This window comes from Falco punctatus, assembly GCF_963210335.1.
Source record: "Falco punctatus genome assembly, chromosome: 6".
Classification (NCBI taxonomy): Eukaryota; Metazoa; Chordata; class Aves; order Falconiformes; family Falconidae; genus Falco; species Falco punctatus.
The window spans coordinates 84,508,856-84,529,675 of record NC_137585.1 but is presented as its reverse complement, the minus strand read 5'-3'; the positions used below and the strand labels follow the sequence as shown (position 1 = coordinate 84,529,675).

The 20,820-nt window shown below is 36.0% G+C and overlaps 1 protein-coding gene across 11 annotated transcripts in view; it reads left to right on the top strand.

Moving 5' to 3' along the window:
• GRM8 (glutamate metabotropic receptor 8) overlaps positions 1-20,820 on the top strand; it is a 394,972-nt gene that overhangs the window by 237,945 nt on the left and 136,207 nt on the right. For all 11 annotated transcript variants that reach the window (XM_080393919.1, XM_080393910.1, XM_080393920.1 and 8 more), the window contains one exon: positions 2,137-2,337. In XM_080393919.1, the coding sequence (XP_080250045.1) occupies positions 2,137-2,337 (201 nt within the window). The remainder of the gene's footprint in view (positions 1-2,136; positions 2,338-20,820) is intronic.

Genomic DNA, 20,820 nt, shown 5'->3' with positions numbered 1-20,820 from the left:
GTACCACTGAGTACAATGTTCTTACTTTAAGTGTTTGCAACTTTTAGTGTTTTATGATTTAACATTTATTACAGAAAGTGATTCCCTTCTGTCATTCACCAATCCTCCACCCTTTAACATACATGTCCATCCGTCTGACATGTGAGGGGAATTATATTTACCTTGGTAATTAAAGCAGATATATCTCCTTCCAACTCCTCCTGTCCTGACCATCCTGTTTAGAGGATGTGGAAGCTGGGGAGCGCATACAGGTTACTGACTGCTGTGTGACTGCAGCAGTTCTGTAAACCCTGTCCTTCGCTTGTTGCCCAGCAGTTCTTAACAAGGCAGGAACAATTAAGATGGGGATCGTGAGGTCTACCCATCACTTACTGTTGGAAGCTAGTTCCCAAATGAAGTAAGTTAATAAAGTTGCAATCTAATTAAGCTTGATCTTCTCCATCCTTCATATCATCTTTTATGTCTGGGCAATGGGTCGCAACTAATTGTGTAATTTTCAGCATGTGCAAGGAAAAGTTTTTCTGTTTGTTTGTTTGCAGTAGAGTCCTGCCATTTTCTAATTATTTGCCGATCACTAGATAGCATGTCTTGAGAAGTATCTGTGAAGTTACTTGTAACAAATCACAAAAATGGGTCATACGCCTTCCCCTCCAAATGGTTAGTACTTTTTCAAGAAGTAGTGGGTTTATTTTTTTTTAACTAATCCCTGAGGAGAAATAAAAGCACATAATGATTTTGCAAGGCTATCGATCATTCCAAGTGATTAAGGATGTTTAAAACACAAAACGCTACTGATTGTCAAATTTCACATTTTTCCTACATTATCATTGTAATTTGAGATGGTAGCTTCTGAGTACACTTGCTTTGTTTTTCATGTCATACGGGCTTGCATACTTTGTCTAAAGAAAGATCTTGTCTATAGTATATTTTCAGGCATAAACAATGCACTTTTTAAAACTTGGATACAACAAAATTGATAACTTGAACTGGTAAAAACCTGTGGATAGAGATAAAAAAGAAACATAAAAAGTAAGATATAGAATATTAAACTAAATTTCAAAAGATGCATAAAATTTTACTTTATTTCCAAATATTTTTTAATAATGTGACTGGATTATTTTCAAACTGAATGAGCTGTTAATGTTGTAAATAACCTGGGTATTTATTCTTGTGTTCACTGAGTCAATAGGAACTTTACTGTAAATTTCAGCAGGGCAGATTTCATGTCAAGATCTGTAGAGTCCTCTTTCCCTGGTAAATGGAAAATTTGAGCCTTTAAAATCAAAGGCCGAATTCCTGTATAGGACATGGGGGGGTGGGGGGAGTGGGGGGGTGTTTGTTATCTGCTTAAAATATAATTTTCTTGACTTTTTTTTTAACTTTTCCACTTAGTACTATCATCTATGAATGTAAATGGTTCTTTGGATTTGGACATAGATGATTAACAGTGAGCAATTTCCACAGGATAAAAATTTCATAATGTATTGATTTGCTCTGTATTCCTTCTGAAGGAAAAATGTCCCTGTAGAAAATAGCAGACAGTACATGGTTCTCAATGTGAAGCATAATTCACTAGCAAATACAGGAAAAAAGCCTCACAATAAGCACTTTTCAATATGGAGACAGATGGCCACATCACTTGGCAAGCATTCAGTTTTTTTCCCTGAGATGTTTAAATAATGTTTATCAAACAAGAGACAGGGATAAAAAGCAAGGTAGCCTTAAATTTATCTAAAACAGAATGGCAGGCTGGTGTAGAAGTGTCCTATAAATAACAATAAACAGCTGTTGAACGAAAGTCAATAAGGTAGAAAGAGAGTTTCTTTACTGGATTGTAGAAGTACATATATCTGTATTTCTTTTTCTTGTAATGAAATGTTCTGTCCTCTTTCCCAGCCCAGAAGTCAACATACTGTTTATATACCTGGCACAGTGTACAATGATTAGAGGCAAAACCAGATGGCCATATTTTTCCTTGTCTTGTTTATTTAGGTGATGGATAGATGAGTCCTAACTTTAGCTATCAATCTGACCGTAATTATTTATGTTCTACTGTGAATTTTTGCATGCAAATATGTATGTATACACATACACACACAAACAGAGTTAAATTGACTCCTTCTCTTTCTTCCTTAGGCTTAGAAAGAATTGCAAGAGATTCAGCCTATGAGCAAGAAGGGAAAGTTCAGTTTGTAATTGATGCAGTGTATTCCATGGCCTATGCACTACACAACATGCATAAAGATCTCTGTCCTGGATATATTGGTCTGTGCCCGAGGATGAGCACAACTGATGGTAAAGAACTACTGAGCTACATCCGAGCAGTAAACTTTAATGGTAAGTTACATGTACTCTTTTTTTCCCTTCCCTTTTTCTTCTTTAAATGATTCAGAAGTGACAAGATGTATTTTGTTCTTTATATAAGATACTTTAAGGCACAGTGGAAAACAGGATTAGAAGCAGTTCTCATTTAATCAGAACTGTGAATTTTTCCACCTGCTTCAAATCCCCAAGTGTATTTTTCGTCTTAACATTAAGCTGCTCCCAAAAGAGACAGATGTTAAAAATAAGAATCTGTCTATCAAAATATTCCGGTGAAAACTGCTGTTATAGAAACAAGTCGAGGACTCATGCAGTCCTATTGACAGATTAAAATCCTTTGACAGAGTTTGATTATGTGTTTGCAAGAGAATTAATTGAAAAAAAAAAACCAACATGGTTTTGAAAATTGCCTTCTGAAATTACTGTTAACAATTTCCTTGCAAAAGTGAATAGTGAGGAGTTTGCTTTCAATTTGCATATTTAAATCTCAATTAAAAAAACTCACTAGCACCTCCAACTTCTTTTCCATTTCATTGTTTTAGACTCAGTGATTTAGTGAGGTTTAACACAACTACAATATATGTTTTTAAACAACACTACAAAATATTCTGTGCAGCTGGGATCTGCCTGCTGGGGAAATGTAGTTACAGACACACTTAACAGTAGAGGTCAATAAAGAACAGGATTAATTTATGAATGTAGAATTCAAAAGGGTAGAAGATACTTGATGGTGAAATAAAGTTGCTGAAAACCTACATTAAAATACTACATTTTAGTACTAAAATGTACAAAAAGTACATTAAAATAATAATTATAATAATTTTACAAAGAAATGTAACAATGTTCTTTGCTGTGTTTTGGTTGTTTTTCTCCCCTGCTTGGTGGTAGTTCATGTGCTAGGCATGCCTTCTAAAACTATGCAGAGAGAAGCACTGTCTATCACAATTTATTCCAATGACCTTAGCTGCCAGCCTTTTTGAGAAAAGCACAAGGTCATTTTGAATTTAGCTTTGGAGTGGAAGCTTGTTTTGCTCTAGGTAATATACCAGACCATTTGGTTTATGTGAATGTTGGCTGTAGTTCACAGTTTTTTTTCTTCCTATGCAATTGTCATGAAAAGGGAATCCCTGTCTCCAGGAATATAAAGATAGAAGGAGTTTAAATGATTTTTTAGTGATTTTAAAGAAAACCTGGGGCAAAATATGTTGCTGGCAAATGGGAAATTTTGTTATGACGACAAATGTAGGCAGGGTATTGTAAGATTTGCAGTGATAATTATCTACATTTCTAGTAGATATTCTTCTGGGTCTGTGTTGTTAAAGCACAAAGTGATCTATTTTCATTTGGTGAGCATGAAAGTTTAGCATAAAAAGATAAGCTGTACATTTTGTATGAAACCTTTCTCTCCCTAGATTGTTGCTTTTCATCAATACCTGTCATGATTTCTCTGGCTGACTCTAAATACTGCAACAAGGGGAGATGAAAGAGTGGGATAAAGCATTCTGGACACTAATGAAAAAATATCAGTGATTTACTGAAACAGAGGAAAAAAGAAACAAAAAAAGAGAAACATTTCTGTGAGGTTAACTTTCTGTCCCATGGGATCTGTTCTCTGTACTAGGCTAGTCCACGATATATACTGGTGTACCAGTTTTGGGGGTGTGTTATATGCCCAGATGTTTCCTTTTATTTTCATCATGTATTGGGAAGCATAAGCAGAGGATGGTCTTCAACCCTTTGCCTTTTCCAATTAATCCCAGATTCCTGTTGCTCAGGATGGCACTGCTGCTGGGTCTGACGGTTTACAGAGGCGAAAATTTACACAGATTACCAGACTTCCTGTGCTGGGAGTTGACAGAAGTGCTGTCTGTCGATTTTGACATGCATCCTAGGTTCAGTCATTAATAATGTAGCATATTAAAAGTGAACTGACACATGAAAGGAAAACCTGGCTTTCACAGCCATTCAAAGTAGCATTTTTCTATCCGAACAGTCACAGGATCACAGTATTGCTGAAGATGGCAGGGACCTCTGGAGATCATCTGCTCCAACCCCTTGCTTAGATCAGGATCAGCCAGATCAGGTTACTTAGGGCCATGTCCAGCCATGTTTTAAATATATACAAGGATGGAAAATCCTCCAAAAGTCTCTCTGAGAGGTCAGTTCCAACATTTGATCATCCTCACAGTAAAAAATATATTTTTATGCTTAAGCAACTTTTCCTGTGTTTTAGAATTAAGCCTTTGCTCTTCAAGATGTTAATGATTTCTAATATCAAGGAGTAACTGGCATTTTTGAGACAGGCAGTTTTTATTCATTATCAGTTTCCCCACATGATTCTATCCTTATGCATATTAAACCAACTTCTCACCTCTCTTAGTTCAGTATATCCCTCTTAACCAAGTTAGTAATGAGTGGGTGCAAGTCCAATTAATATGCTTACACACTCAAATTAGTGAGTTTCACCTCACAAAGTATGACCTGTATTACGCAGGACATCCATCTGCCTTATGGAAGGTATTTGCAAGGGTATGAAAACACGTAGTTCTGTTTATTGGAGTAACTATTTTGGTTTTGATTGCAAGTAATCACTTTGAAATGTGTTTCTTTTTGTTTACTCTTTTGATTTTTGTTTACAAATTATGGTTTACTCCCCTGAAGCATTCATTTGTGTAATATTCCATGACACCTTCATGACTGAAGGGTGATCATAACCACCAGCGCAGAGTGTACTGATGTAATTGATATGACATTTGCTTCTGCTTAGATATTCTCCTACCAGTTGTATACTAAATGCATAAAATCTCACAGTTCAGCATAATTTTAAAGGGGATAGAACTTCGTCATTTGCAATAGACATAAATGCATTTATTTGTACATGAGGTTTGTGTTACTGCTGGTGTAGTCTCCTGTTTTACTGTTGCCTGTGTTTTCCTTAGGTCAGCTAGCAAAGTATGGTGTCTAAACCCAATTGCTTTTCATTTATAATGGGCAGTTTAACAATTTAATTTCATATTAAAAGAAATCTCTAACGTATAACTGGTACAGCCTATTGCTGTGTACATCGAAAGAGATTTTAAACAACAGCAAAATACAAAGCCAGTGTGCTGAAATGCAGCATATTTTGTTCCCTGTGCTCTTCGTGGTCCCTGGTAGTAGAGCATAACCAGCCCTTTCTGGCTATGATCAAAGAACGCTTAGAGCTTTCAGAAGTTTGATGCTCCTACTTACCTTTGTTTTTCCCAGGCAAAGAGTGAACGTTGTCACTTTGTGGTGTTCTTATTTTAATAAAGGTGTCACATTTGAAAGTTATTCCCTACCAGGTTTTGTATCCAAACAAAATGAGATATTTCGTGAAACTGGGATTTTGTATTATAAAGTTATGTAAAGCGAGTAGTTTTTCGATTAATTAGGTTTGTAAATGGTGATATGTGCAGTAGTGTAATTATGGCATGATTCAGTATGCTTTCCCATCACATCACTCTAGTGTTCTTACTCTATTTAACATCATTATTCTGTCTACAAAATAAGCAGATGTTTTCTAAGAGTTTTAACCCTGGCGTGTACTGAGTGTTTTGTGAGAAGTGCTGTGCTGAATTCAACTTAAGTACTCATCATTTAACTGAAACAGGACTTGAACATGCATTTGTGGTGGATGGATATGTTTCAAAGGTGGGTTTGGTTTTTAAGAAAAAAGATTTGTCTTTGTACTTCTTTCTGGGCAAAGAAAAAAAAAAAAGGATGACAACATAGATATAGTGCTATTTTTTGGGTGGGAATAAAACACGAAGTGGTAAGACTGGTCAGTAGCTCCCTCCTCAGTTGTCCCATTACAAAAGTGGACAAAATTTATAGTTAAAATCCAAAAATAAAAACCATTGCTTATATTGTACATAAAATTACATATAGAAAGTTCACTCTTTCTATGTAGAGAGATTTATAGCTAGTATAGAGTAGTTGTTTTTTGCCTACCTTTGGTCAGATATAGTCACATATTTGTATTTATATTTACATTAACACACAGTAGTAGTTCCAGGGATGAATATTGAGAAAACATCACACATTATAACACAACATATTTAGAGATATTACAACATGAGTCTTTCAGTTAATCATAAAGGTAAGGGCAGAACTTAACCTGTACTCTCTTTCATATGTGCAAACAGACAACTTACTTGCTTTGATGGACAACTTATCCTGTGGGTGAACAAGGTTACTTGCTACTTTGGCATCTTTTTAGGTAAGCAGGGATAAGTGAGAAGGTAGCGGATAATAGGTGGACGCATTGACTCACCTCTGCCGTCAATGCTTAGATAAATGTCTGCTTCTGCAGGAGGTCACTGCAACATCACTTCCCCCTCCTGGTGAAGAAGAGATGAAATAAATTCTGAGTCTGGCTGGGCACTCTTTTGTCTGGTATTCTCTGGGACAAAGTAAAGCAACTATATTACTTGCTGTGCTTTCGTGACAAATCTACAGTACCACTGGAACACATTGCCTGTAAATATTGTGGAGTCTCCATCCTTGGAGATACTCAAAACCTGGCTGGACATGGGCAATCTGCTCTAGCTGAGCTTGCTTGAAGCAGAGGGGTTGGACAAGGGGATCTCCAGAGATCCCTTCCAACCTCAGCCGTGCTGTGATTCTACAGTCCTAGCTGGATTTGAAAGAAAGAAAAAAAGTAAATCACTCACCCTTGCTCTACGATAATGAATGAACATGTTACCTTTGCTGTGTTCTTCTGGAACTAATTTCATAGTCTGAGTGGACTAGTAAGCCTTGCTGTTATTTGTTTTTTAGATATGTTAATTAAATGTCTTTGAGAAAATATTATTTTGACTACACACACATAGACACACATGCATGCACCATCAGCCCCATGCAAAATTTCATCCTGAAAGGGCAGAATGATACCAGAGAATGAGAACGTAAGAACAGAAACTAGCAGGCAAACTCAAAATAAGGTGTTGACACTTATAAACTAAAAAATAATGATCACTCTACATTGTAATATTTTTTTCTGAGAAAGTATCTGTAGAGGACAGTTTTTAAAAAAATTAAGAATGGGGTTATTAGTGGAGAATTTTGAACCCTCCGGAGAATCATTATGGAATCAGCTGTCTACAAAATTCATCTTCTCCTGCTATCTTTTGAAGTCGCTAAGACATCAATCTGGGTAAAACTCTCCTGACTTAATATTCAGCTCAGACTTCTAAATGTTTTCTTGAAGAAAGCTGACACCTCTCTATTCCTTCACAGAGTATAAAATTTACATTCTCAGATCATTATTTATCATTAAAACAGAAGCTTTAAAATGGTGCCCTTTCAGGCTGATAAGTTTTGACATTTTTTCAGGCATTAAGCACAACAGAACTAGATGTCCCACTTAAAATGTACTGGAGCTATGCTCCTAACTCAGATTTTTAAAAGTCCAACTCTCAAGTCTATAACTACCAATACAGAAAAAATCCCCCCTTTTTTTTGCAATAGTTGAAGTTGGGCACATCTGTGATTTTTTAAAGTTAGGAGTTCTTCTTGTCAGTTCGTAATTTGGGGGTTTGTACTGTCAGAAACACTTAGCATCATATGACAGCACTGGTACTGTATTCTGATAAGGTTAAAAACTATCTAAGTATGATGGGAGATAATAGCAGATGAGTAGATCAAATAGGGACAAACAAGATTAACGGGTGAGTTGGGAAGGGCTGAACTCTGCTGACCTTGCTAGGATTCACTGTGGTAGCAACCAGTTTCACTAATCTGTACCCTCGTGAAGAAATAAAGATAACTGCTTTTAGCTGCAGAAGTAGAAGTGGAAGGGGGAACGTCTGCTGGATTTTTATTAAGATCTGTGATGTTTGTTCTGTCATAAGTTAATCACATGACATAACCATGTAATTTAAAAAAAAAAAATCAGGGGCACAGAGGAATATTTGACAGCATGCTTAAAGCTTAAACTAACATTGTTCATTCTTTTAATGCTTTTATGACTTTTGTCATGGTTTCAGAGGTGTCGGTTTGGCTTGTGAATGTGCTGGGGCCATGGCAGGCTGTTTGTAATAAAGAATCCTGATGTCTAGTTTCCTGTACCTTTATGTTAAATTAAGGAAGGAGTTGTTACTGCTGTTAATTTATTTTTGGGGATGAGCAGAGGATGATTTCAAATAAGTTCTGCTTTGGTATGCTAATTATTTAAATGGAATTAATCCAGGTGGCTATACAAGAAACTAAAATTGCACAGTGGTCTGAATCACTCTTAATGGGTTTAAGTAATGTGCGGTGATAACGTAAGCAGGCGCAGCAGGAGCTTGGAGCTGCTGTGATTCTTAGGTACCTCACGAATCCATGTGATTAAAATCAGAGATTATGAAAATGCTGGGTGTGAAATTAGAAGGTAGAACCTAAAAGTGCAATTTATAGCTGTGCTCTTGTTTATGTACAGATCTTAAGCACTGATTAATTGAGCAATATATATTCTCCATATATAAACTTCATGATGTAGAATGTGTCTGAGGTTAATTCTCTGTTTTGAGGAACGACGTTCAATTTGAAAGGTATTTTGATAATTAATATGTAAAGGAAAATGATAAAGGATTTATGCTCATTACGCAATGAAAATTGATTTACATCTCCTGATAGGTGAGGATATTCAGATATATTAGACTACAGTTTTGAAGTGAAAATCTCAAACTGTTCTGAGGAGCTGTTCAAACTAACCCTTGCCATTCTGACTGAAAAGGTATTAGAGTGCAAAGAAACCACATTGCATGTATTTTTTTACCTTTTAGTCACTGTAGGAAGTATCACAGCTGCAGTTCTGCAGTGTTTTTAAGCCCTTCATATAGCCTTATTACCTTTATTAACAGGAGGAAGGTGTGCCACATGTTTTGAGGAAAAGAATACCTTGACAAACTTCCTAACTTAGCTATCTAAATTTAAAATTTCCTCTTAAATCTACCAAATCAAGGAAGATTATTTGTCTAAGTTACCAATTTTTCCATAGGTCAATTTATGAACTATTTGGTTAGACAAGAGTTCTGCAAACCAGCAGGACAGTCATGAGGGGAAATTAATTGCTTTCTAGTATCTCTGTAACAGAATAATATGAGCCTTTTTCATTTTCCTGCAACAACTTTTACTTACAAAATGAAATAGACACATTAGAGACAATATAAAGGGAAAAAGGCAAAAAGGAATTTATAGTATTAGTAGTTCATTCATGTAAAAAGTGATCCAACTGGTAATGGCTGACAGGAGACAAAAAAACCCAGAGCAATTCTTCAGGAAGGTCAGTGTCAGTGACATTATCTTGTCAAATCTTGCATTTGTATATGAGGAGGAAAATAGCCATTTCTCTATGTTTAAGAGAATGACAGCGAAATCATGTAGTACTGTGGGGCAGGAATTACAGTTAAGAGAGAATAACTTTATAATTAACAGGCATCGACGACATCATCAGACAGCACTGTTCAGTTTTTCTACTCTAGGAAGATGTATTCAGCACTAATCAACCAAGTTCAGATCTACAGTCAAAGCAGTACTGGATTCAAGAGCAAGTTAGATATGTTAGACCTTGTTACCAGGTGTGATCTTAAGCAAAACCAGGGCGAATTTGAGCAAACTAAATAAGACATCCAAGAGCAAAGGGACTGGATTCATCCCTCACAGGCAAATAGGTTTCCTTCAGTTTCAGTAGCTGGTGACTCTACAGTAAGTGTCAAGTTCTCCATAAAGCTGGTGGGAAAGGCTGATACCTCTGAAGCCTACCAGAGAGCTGGCCTGTCTGATGGCATTTAGGCACCATAGCAACTCATCTATATGTTTTTCTGCAAACAGCTATGAGTCAGAGAGATTTTCTCAAAGGCTGGTTAAAGCATTTTTAATAGTATGGAATATTAAATATGTAGAAGACAGTTTACCTTAGAAGGTGCTCTAATTTACTCCAGCAGGGGAAGCATTTGCTGTTACTCCTGAGAATTAAGGTATCCAGTTGTTTTGGCCATACACAGGTTATGTTTTACGCTGAACAGATTGTACCCAAAATGTTGCTCCCCATAGTCTTAGCCAAATCTCTCCCTTGTAAACTTGAAATAAAATGGATTTGATGCAGAGATTCCTGAAGCATTCCATATTAAATAGAAAGACTGTTCCTCTCAATTCTCCTGTAATCTCTCTCATCAAAATAGAACATTTGATACTTAACTGTAAAATAATTTGCAGTAAAGATTTTAGTTGCAACTCTGTGGATTCTGTGCATAGCACAGTTTCAAAGTGATGATGCATTAGCGAGGCTTCCATATTAACATTTTTCAATTTGTGCCAATGTCTTTAGGTTATTAACTTCTATAATTACATTAGCATTTAATAAAAAAAAATAGTTTCGAATATAGGAAATATAGAATACTCTTTATTATTAGTTACACTTGGAAGCCTAAACTCTTTTGAGCCAAGTCATAGGAGCCTACACAGCCAGATGGATTTGAAAATGGTGCTTCTTTCTATTACTTACAGCTCTATTAACAAATTATCAGCTTGACTGGTACTCTACTTGAATACAGTTTTACTTGCTGGTAGTTAAGCTGTTTATGTAAAGGTAAGATTATTAGAGGATACTCAGCTGCATTTCAGAGTATGAAAATCTGAATATGTTTTTAACTGCTGTATTAAATTTACACACCAATCATATCTTCCTCTTTAGACCCACCAGTCACAATGGGTGAGGTTTATTACCTCATGTAATTAACCTTCATGCTGACTTGCTTAAATTGTAGAAGTTCAGCTGTATGGTAAAAGGGTGTGGTAGACCCATTCTATGTTAAATCGACGGGAAGAGGTTTGTCTTTGAAAGTTCCAGAAGGGAATTAGAAATATTTAATAGAGCAGCACTAACTCTGCTTTGGGATGAAGATGGTAGCAATACTGGAGCTTGGTCCTTCCCTCAAGCCTTTCATGTTAGTCTGGGATTCAGGTGTTCACTAAAGAAATAGAGTAATTGCCTTCTATGCCTTTAATCCAAAGAGACAGAAGCCATCCCAGAAGAAAGCTTTAAAAAAGTATAGGGCATGACTGGGAGGATATTCTTTAGTCTTGTTGCATTTGAGTCACTGAGCAGCTAAAAATGCAAAACTTCCTAGAAATCCTGTCCAAATGGACTCTCAATATCCTATCTTAGTAGCACTAAGTGGCTATTAGTTTATATAAAGCCATATTTTTATTGTATTTTTATTCTAATGAGAGCAGAATTGAGGAAGCTGTAAATGTACGACTCCGTATTTCCACCCAGCCAGCACTGAAACAAGAAATCTTAGTGCAGTACAGGATAAATTTTAGGTGTTTGTTGGAGTTTTCTTAATTATGCACCATACACAAAGAAAGACCTATCATCAACATCTGGGTTATTTTTCTTTTTTCATTCAGATGAAAATTTTCTGGTTTAGAGAAGATGAATTACAAGTTATCTTTTAGGATTGAAGCAATATACTTGGATTATCTCTACAGGGTTAGAGACACTAGCATGATTTTTAAACATTATTTTTTGCTAAATAATTTTTTTATTGTTGTCCAATAAGAAAAAAACAAACTAGCCAAACCAAAACCAACCAACTTCAGTTAAAGAAAAAAACCCTATCAACATATTACTATAGTTTTAATATAAAGAAGATACTTAGGTTTAGGCAAAAAAAGTTTTCATATAATAATGATGGTTGATTATTCCATCAATCACTTTTATTTTCTTTCAGTGAGCAATGAAAATTTAGATGTTATGCCACCATGAAATGAATACCTTTCAAGTTTCTTATAACAACCTTGCAACATGTGAAATATCGCTTGATTAGGTAGCACCCTGATTAAAAGAATTTTCACAGAAGTGGGAGTGGCTAGTTAAGTCCATTCTTGCAAAAGCCCCAAATTTTGCATAGTTTTACAAGCAATAGTTTTTCTATGTCTCTGTTCCTACAGTACTTCTTCTGCATTTGTGATTCTAGGTCTATGCTATCTACATATGTACTTGTAGCTTTTTTCCACATGTTTTATCTTAAAATAATTAAGGATTCAGAGTTGCTAAAGACATTTGTAATTAGAATTCACCAATATAACCAGCAATAATGAAGTAGAAACTCAGATCTATTAATTTAATTAATTAAGGGGAAAGTGTTCTTAAAAGATGATTGCAATGAATTTTTCATCTTTAATCTGTGATCTTGTCCTCAATGTACAATAGCATACAAATATCACAGCTGATATAAATTAATACTGGTTATTACTGCCCAGATGTTTCCAGTGCCTGGAAGCATTAAAAGTCATTGAGACAACCTGAATGCTGAGATTATGAGCATTTATCTTTGTTAAATTAGCTCACCCTTTTTATTTTACATTCTGAGGTGGACCAGTGTCATTCAGTTTCTTGAAATATCTCTTGAGAAAGAAGTGATGAATGTTACTTGTTCGTTATTTAGTTGAAAAAGGAAAATCCACCAGCTAACCAGGAAAATGCAGAAATGTTACGTTTATCAACAGTAGGTTTATAAAGTTCAAACTGTACTACAGTCAATAGAAGATTTACTGTTTATTTTAGTGGGTCTGGAATACTGGTGTTCATCATCCATACTGGAAACAAATGGTAAAAAAGTAGTCACCCTAAGCATTTTAAAGAATTGCTGAAAAAGTACATTAAAGCAAAATCCAGGTCATTTGGCAAGCAAACGGATAGAAACAAAATGAAATTACAACTACTTATTTTATTGTGAGTATCATCTGGTCATTTAGATGTGGCTTCAAGTTGAGGTGTTGCACTTGCTCTCTATGGGAAGACAGTTCTTAAGAGCTTGGAAAGCATTGTAGTAACATAGCACTTACCTGACCTTTCTGGGGAATTCAGAACACCCTGGGTTTACAGACGTGCTCTCTGTCACATATGTTTATCTGCAGGAGAGGAAGAACAGCACAGTAAGAGACAGTCCTTGACATTCACTAAATGAATATTCCCCTGGGACCTGTGTGTTTTTTCAGTGGAAAGGCGAGGGAGTTTGTGTTTGCTTGTGGCAGGCGAAGGTAGCAGTTTGTACAGACTTGGTGGAAAGGAGGCAGCTGTATATCACCCATGCTGTATATCATCCTGCTGCATGCTCAGAATTGCTTTTCTTTCAAGGTTTGCCCTACGTATATTCATCAAACTCTTTAAAATAACAAGAAATCAACAATTATGTATGTTGCAGCTTATGGAGATGTGTCTACTAGATTGCTTTCCTTTGTAAGGCTAAGCAAACAGGTTTAATCATAGAAGACACATTATAGCTCACTCTGAGCTTCAGCTGGATCAATGTTTGATTTTCCTGTTTGGCTCTGCAGCTGCTCCAGGAGTACCCTGGCTTTGCTCTAATATAACTTGATCCTGATTTGAGAGACAAAAATGTATTGGTACTGTTCCCGTACCACACATAAAGACATTTTATAAATAAATCCCTAGGTAGCATTAAATCACAACTCATAATACGGCCAGTTATGGTAGCTGTGTCTCACTTTTTGGAGGTATTATGCATATTAAAGGAAAGCAAAAATGATATATGGTACCTCAAGTCATCTGTGTGCAGGATATGCAGCTACAAGGCGCTCAGACTCCTCAGCACATGCCAGACTGCAAACTTGAAAGGTTTATTTAGTGCAGTCTATGCTGTGGTTCTGCCAGGTCTCTACCCGGAGATCTGAAGAGGAAGCCTCAGGATATTAGAGTCCACTGCTTATCATGTTGTAGAAAAACAACTAAAGGTGCTTGGAAATAATCCTTATATTGACATACAAGCCACTGTGGGAAGGTTTCTGCTAAGCCAGCTGGCATTTAAAGGCTCCAGCTCTTGATAGTTACAAATTGTTGTATTGATCCTCCCTTATGCATGGACTAACTGCAGCTCAAACACTGATAATTTTTTCTTTGTTTTGCACTTTGACCATTTCTTACCACTAAGGGATATTGTTCATGCATAAAGTGCTTAGGCAGCTTGCTTATCTGAGCATAAAAGTGCATGGGTTTGTTCTTACTGTAGTAAGCATGTTGAACTGAGCCTTGTATGGTGAATCAGAAAATTCTGAGGAATGTGTGAAATAAAAGGAAAGTAATGTTCAAGCAGATGGTCCCAAACCTAAGAAAATTTTTAATTTTTAGTTCCAGTTATGGCTGAATCTTAAGGTTTTTCCTTATTTCAGCTGATTTGTTCTTGACCTAATTTGACTTTCATTTCTCATGTTTCTGTCTTGTGTGCCTGACACCTAGTGACTCTGCTTTACTGCATTACTAACAGAAAAAGTACCTGCAAATGTTATTTTATTTATTTGTTTACTTGTTTGTTTATTTAGTCCTGGGACAACACTTCAACTTTAATGCATTTTTAGACAATGTAGATATTTTTTACACACTAAGTTTCATAAATCCACAAGTTCTGGGGACTGAATTATCAGGTCTGCTAAAAGTAATTGTTGCCAGTTGTGAAGGGTCAGAGCAAAGATGCCCTGTAGCACACATAGCAATGTGCAATACGCACCCATCCTCTCTGCTGTTGTTTAGGTATCAAGTTCCTAACACTTATACTAATTTGCACAACAGAAGTGAAGGCATTTGCGTGAATGCATTTTAACTGCAGTGTTTTAACAAATTATTGTATGGTAAGCAGAAGACAAAACTGACTGTTATCTCAGTCCACCAAATTTTTGAAATAAAGTCATGAACCATTCTCTTTAAATAAAGACTCTGAACCTGTGTTCAGAGGTGATTTAAAAGAACTTATTTTGGTTTGAATAGCAGGAACTTGCTCCTCCTATGGAGATGGGAGGTTGTAGCTGCTGAAAAGAGTAAGGTGAAGGGGGAGAGAAAGAAGTTGGAAAATGGCAGCTAAGAAATTCACCTTCTATTTGAGTCCTTCAAATACACACAGGGGGATTTTTGTGTGTTCTATATTCATTTATTAGCAGATTAAAGATTTCCTATGAAGATAAGCTGATAATAGACATTGACTATACTTGCCAAACAGTGAATAACACCAGTGTCACTTGAGTAGTACAGACTGTTTTTTCTATGAATGGAGAAGAGGTGGCAATTTGTTCTTGCAGAAGTGGCCCACTAATGCCTACAAACGCATACCATGTGAGCTCTATGGCCAGGGTCTAATACCTACCCGAAAGCATGCCATGTCATGTGAATAGATTTCTACAAATCTGTGCAGCCAAGAGGTTATTATGCACCCTAATAAATTGTACTGAAGTCAGGTTTTCCAGCATCAAACACTTAAAAAGCATTTTCCTATTGTATGGGCTTTTATTTACAGTAATTCATGGAATAGTATAGTATATTCTAACTCTGCAGTCATTAAATGCTAAAAAAGACCAACAAAATCAAAAACCTTATAAAGTAGTTCAATTCTTACACTGGTTTTGAAATAGTATTACAAAGCATAAATGGCCTTTAGAGACAAATTATTTATCCCATTTATTCAGTGTCACCTGAAAAAAAAAAACCAACCAACAAGGCTCTGATTTGAAGGTTTTTCTTCTTCTGTCTTATTGTTTAATTATTTTATTTTTGTCTGAATTAAAATTTTATGAAGAACATGAATCTCTCCAGGCTACAGCTGTACTGGTGAGTGTTGTTCTTATCAGCTCAATCACTAATGAAAACCAGAAATTAATTGACATTCTTGACAAGGATGCCGATTTCACTGAGCAATTGCAAGAAACTCTTTTTGCAGCTCTGGTCCTTGAGTGGAAACCTCAGGGAAATTGGTTCCAGGAATGGAGTCTCTTAGCTTCCAATATTGCCTGCTTCCAGGGCAAGCTCTGAAACTTGGGCAAGGCTCCTTTGTACCGCAGTAGTGCCATGTCAGCAGAGCTGAGAGTTGTCTCCCTCAGCAATCGCTTTCCCTGCGACTTTGTAGCTGCATGTCTCTTGAATTCTGTGCAGAGAGGATAACTCAGATCAGAGACATAGGCAAAAAAAAAAGGGGGGCCTCTCACTTTTGGGTCTCAGCTGCAAGGGCAGTGAGGAAGCAGCTGTGTGCCTCACTGGCTGGACTAAGGAGTTTTGAAATGGGAGTGTAAATGCTGGTCCTTCAGAAACATAGAAGTGCAAAATCAGCGCTACGTGGACAGTTCTCAGACAGCTAAATTAAATTCAGGTCTTGGTCACCAAAATAGGCAGTTGAAATCTTGTTCTTCCTATTGGTCCTTTTCCTATAAAAGGTCTTCCTCTTTCATGTGGGTGATTTTCAGGTTGTGAAGTCCTTGGACTATGATAACACATAGCTTGTAAATGTAGGGGTACTACAGCTAATAGGAGGTGGTCAAGAAAGGGAATAATCCTCACGGGGGTTCAGTGTCTTCAGAAATTGCATATTGATCTTTTATTGAGGCTCATATATGAAAAATTAGTACAAATCTATTGTTATAAACTGTTACCTTTATTTCCTTGATTTGGTATGTGCATCTGTTATCCTAACGTGTAAAGGTGACTATAAATATTCTTAGTTTTTCCCCCTTGCTACTGCTATAGTTGCTTCTTTGCCATCCCTCAGAGGTCCCTCTGCCAGAATCAATAACATCCAGATCAATGGAAGAATATTTCTGAAAATGTAAATCTTTCATCTTCATTGTCCTGACTTGCTAATGATTTCTAATGGAGTATTTAACAGGAATGAGCACAGACCTTGATATGAATTGCCAGACAGATATGTAGCAAGATGGGTTCTGAGTAGGGAAATGTAGAAGGATAATGGAACCTGACAATAACAGAAAACTGTGGACAAAGCACTGAGGGTGAGAACAAATGATCATGACTCCCGTAGAACAGGGTCACAAGCTGGTGCCTGAACCATATGATTTGTTGCCAGAAAATGGAAAGTAATAAGGTTAGGCACAGAAAAACAGAAAGGGCTTATAACTTCAGCAGATTGACATGCTACAAATATTGAACAATAGCTAGATTAGAGACAAGGGCTATTTATAACGGTATTGCTTTTTTTTCCTTCTTTTTTTCCCTCCCCCTGAGAAATAACAGCAGACAATACAGACACATGATGATCTAGGTAATAAAAGATACAGTTTTCCCTAGCACTGTAAAAGATAGTAGCAAAACTACGATGATCTGCTTGGTTCATTGTATTTTGTGTGTGTTATGCAACTAGATAAAGTGGCAGAAGGGACAAATATAAAAATGGAATAATACAGGGACACAGAGTCTTTAGTTATGCATAAAGCCAAACTACAGAAATAGAATTCAGTTTATTTCACATTAGATATGTACAGTGCAGATGTCTACACATGAACTAGTTGATTACACTGTTTTTATAGTGAACAAAGTCACTTATTGGGGCATAGTTCACCTCATAATTTACTTGTCTAAAATAAGCCAGATGAATTATGCTGTAGAGACTTGGGCCTTCACTGACAGCAGAGCAAATCTATAAGACTGTATCAACTTTAGATGTCTATTTCAAAGACTGGAGAGACAATTCAAATACTGCTCTGTTTTTTGGGGAAAAAAATGAGCTTGAGGATGGAAGCGAGGAATAAAGTGGTAAGTCATTATTGTAAATCACCTGAAAGCTGTCTACCAAATGAAAGAAGAAATGGCAGATTCCTAAAATAGGTGTAAAAGCTGTATGATAACACTACTTTGCAGAGAGATGTTAGTCTAAGTGTCAGTAACAATACTAGTAACAATAACCATAAATTATTTAATAATAAAATTAAACTACTATTTTGTGTCTGCTTTAAAAGTATTGAAAAGAGAGTAATCTGTATGGAGTTCTCCGTCATATACATAGAGATTGTATAGACCAATTAAGTCACATCGAAATGATAAAATCTCCTTACAGACAAAGCTACTAACATTAAGGAAGATAGTTAAAATGTATTTAACAAGATGTTAAATTAGACAATATGAAAACACCTTTAAAACTGAAAAGAATCTGTGGGTTGCACTGCTGACAATGGGAAAGGAAGAGGGGAGGAAATATCAATAATGAAGCAGCTCATGAAAAATAAAAGTAAAATTGGTCTTGAAGAGCCTACCAAAACCAGAAGGAAAAATTCATGGATAGAAACATGAATGCAGAATATAACATATTGTATGTCTGTACAAGAGTTAGACAAGTAATTCTGATTATAAGTGACAGGGGTTGAAAAGGCTGGGGAATTGAACGTTAAACAAACAAAGAATGTGCATGGGAGCAAGCAACAGTACTTACAAGGTTGTTGTTTTTTTTTTTTTATTTGGAACGCCAGCAAACTGGAGAATTTACCTAGAAACAAGAATTAGAAGTGGTAGAAGAGTTGTCTATTTAATTCTGGAGAATCTGGGGAACCCAATGAGAAAATGCTATTTTTCAGTTGTCATTTGTCAACATCTGTTAAGAAAGGCAGGGATTTTGATGATCACAGCTATAGAAATGAGATGAGGAAAAGAGTTATATAATTCATTGTTCTGTAGCATTCACCCAGTCCATCATTATGGCATGTGTCTGTCCAGTGCAAAATGACCAAGCATTTCCAAGAATGAATGCAGTGTATTCTAAGAAATGTATGTAACGTCATTTGATATGTGACTGAAAAAAAAAAAAAAAAGCACTGAAATGTAGACAGAAAGCTGGAAGGTATATTTAGAAGAGATTAATTTGAAAGTTTAATAATAGCTTGTCTTTCATGACTTCATATGATGGCATATTTAGGGATGTGAGAAGATCTATATCAAATCCTTGTAAGATTTACTGCTCTGAGATTATAATAAGTAAGGTCTACAAAATAAGATGGGGAAGAAGTTTGGATAATATAGAGGAACCCAGTGTAATTATATTAGAGATCAAAATATGAAATAAAAATAATTTCACAACATTATTAATGTAGATAATACATCCTTAATGTGCCTGAAGAGAAAGACAGGAATTTAGTGTGAGATTTACGTGAACTGTTACACACTTTCTCTTCTCTGGTATTTGGAATCATATGTACTCTGTACTCCTAGTAAATTCCTATTATTAGCCTGTAAATACATCAGAATATACATATCTTATTTTTTATTGCTTCAGTCCTTAAGATTACTCAGATTCTGCCATGTGATGATACGTTCCATATTACTGATGCATCCTATCTTCACATTATGGATACATTTTATTAGTACATTCTGTGCCCCCAAAGGGCAGTTTTTTGCTGTTTAGGGGCATAGTTATTAGTGAAAACACTACAGTTTTCCAAAATAGACTATGAAGAACTGCACAGGGAACCCACCAATACTCAGACACTTTCAGGACAACCTATTTGCTCTCCTTTTTGATCAGTTTCTTACCTACTTTACAGTCCAGTTGCTGATCCCTATCTTCTCAATTTTAATCAGCCATCTCCCATGGAATAAAATTCTGGAATTCAGAGAGATTATATCTGTCATGCTTTACTTGTAAAGCAAATAACTTATCTGTCAAAGAAAGGCATCAGGACCGTTGGTACGATCAATTTCTGAAAAATATATGTAGCTTTTACTTTCATTTGTGTCTCTGTATAATCTAAAGAGATGTCTGTATGAGGAGAATAACTATTAATAATGAAAGCGCAGCATGGAAGACTATATCAATAAAGTATAAAAAGAGGAATTAAGAATCTATTTGAAGAAATAAGAGATTTGCATCTAGATAAGCGATTCTGGCACAAACTTCATTCTAGCTTTTGTGTGTCTGGAGTTGCCCCTTAAGAATATCACAGAATTGTTTTGGGAATCCAGTCAAACAATATGTCAGGAAACCTGACCTCAGTGGATTTTTTTTCAGAGGACAGCAGGCAGTAAACAAGGTTTTCTGAAGCACTAATTTCAGAGCTCACTCTGCCTGTTGGCAAACTGGATTTAACTAGTGGTATCTGGAGACATGTTAATGAATTTCAGATTAACACAAGTGCTAAACCTAATGCCGTAATTAAGAAAGGCCTGCCAATCACTGACTCTTTTGCACTGGCACAATTTCTTCTGTAGATTTCTGTTGCAGCATTATCATCTGGTGAGGAATGCAATTAATTGCTAAATGGAACCCAAAACATCAGTTCACAGGAATGAGAAATATGACTGAAACAGAAGAGTTTTACAGCCCATTCCACTGTGTATAGCCTAAGGTTATATAGTTTTGTGTGCAGTTTTCTACACTTATCTCTTCACTGTCATTCCTTGAAGCAGGTCTTCTAAAAAGTAACACTACCAAGAAAAAATAATATCTATTTTTAATTAAAATTGCTCATATTAATTTCTGGGAATATTCAGTGTATTGTCAGGAATTATCTATAACAGACAAGATATGTGGAACTGCAACAAAGGTTTTAAGTATCGCTATGTGATATGCATTTTTTTCATCATTTCATTGGATCTGTTACATGTATTGTATTGTCTGCTTCTTTTTCTGTTGCTTCAGCTGAAATTGCAAACAACATTGTAAACTTCATTTGGCTGTGGTAATATCTAGCTTTGATAATTAGAAG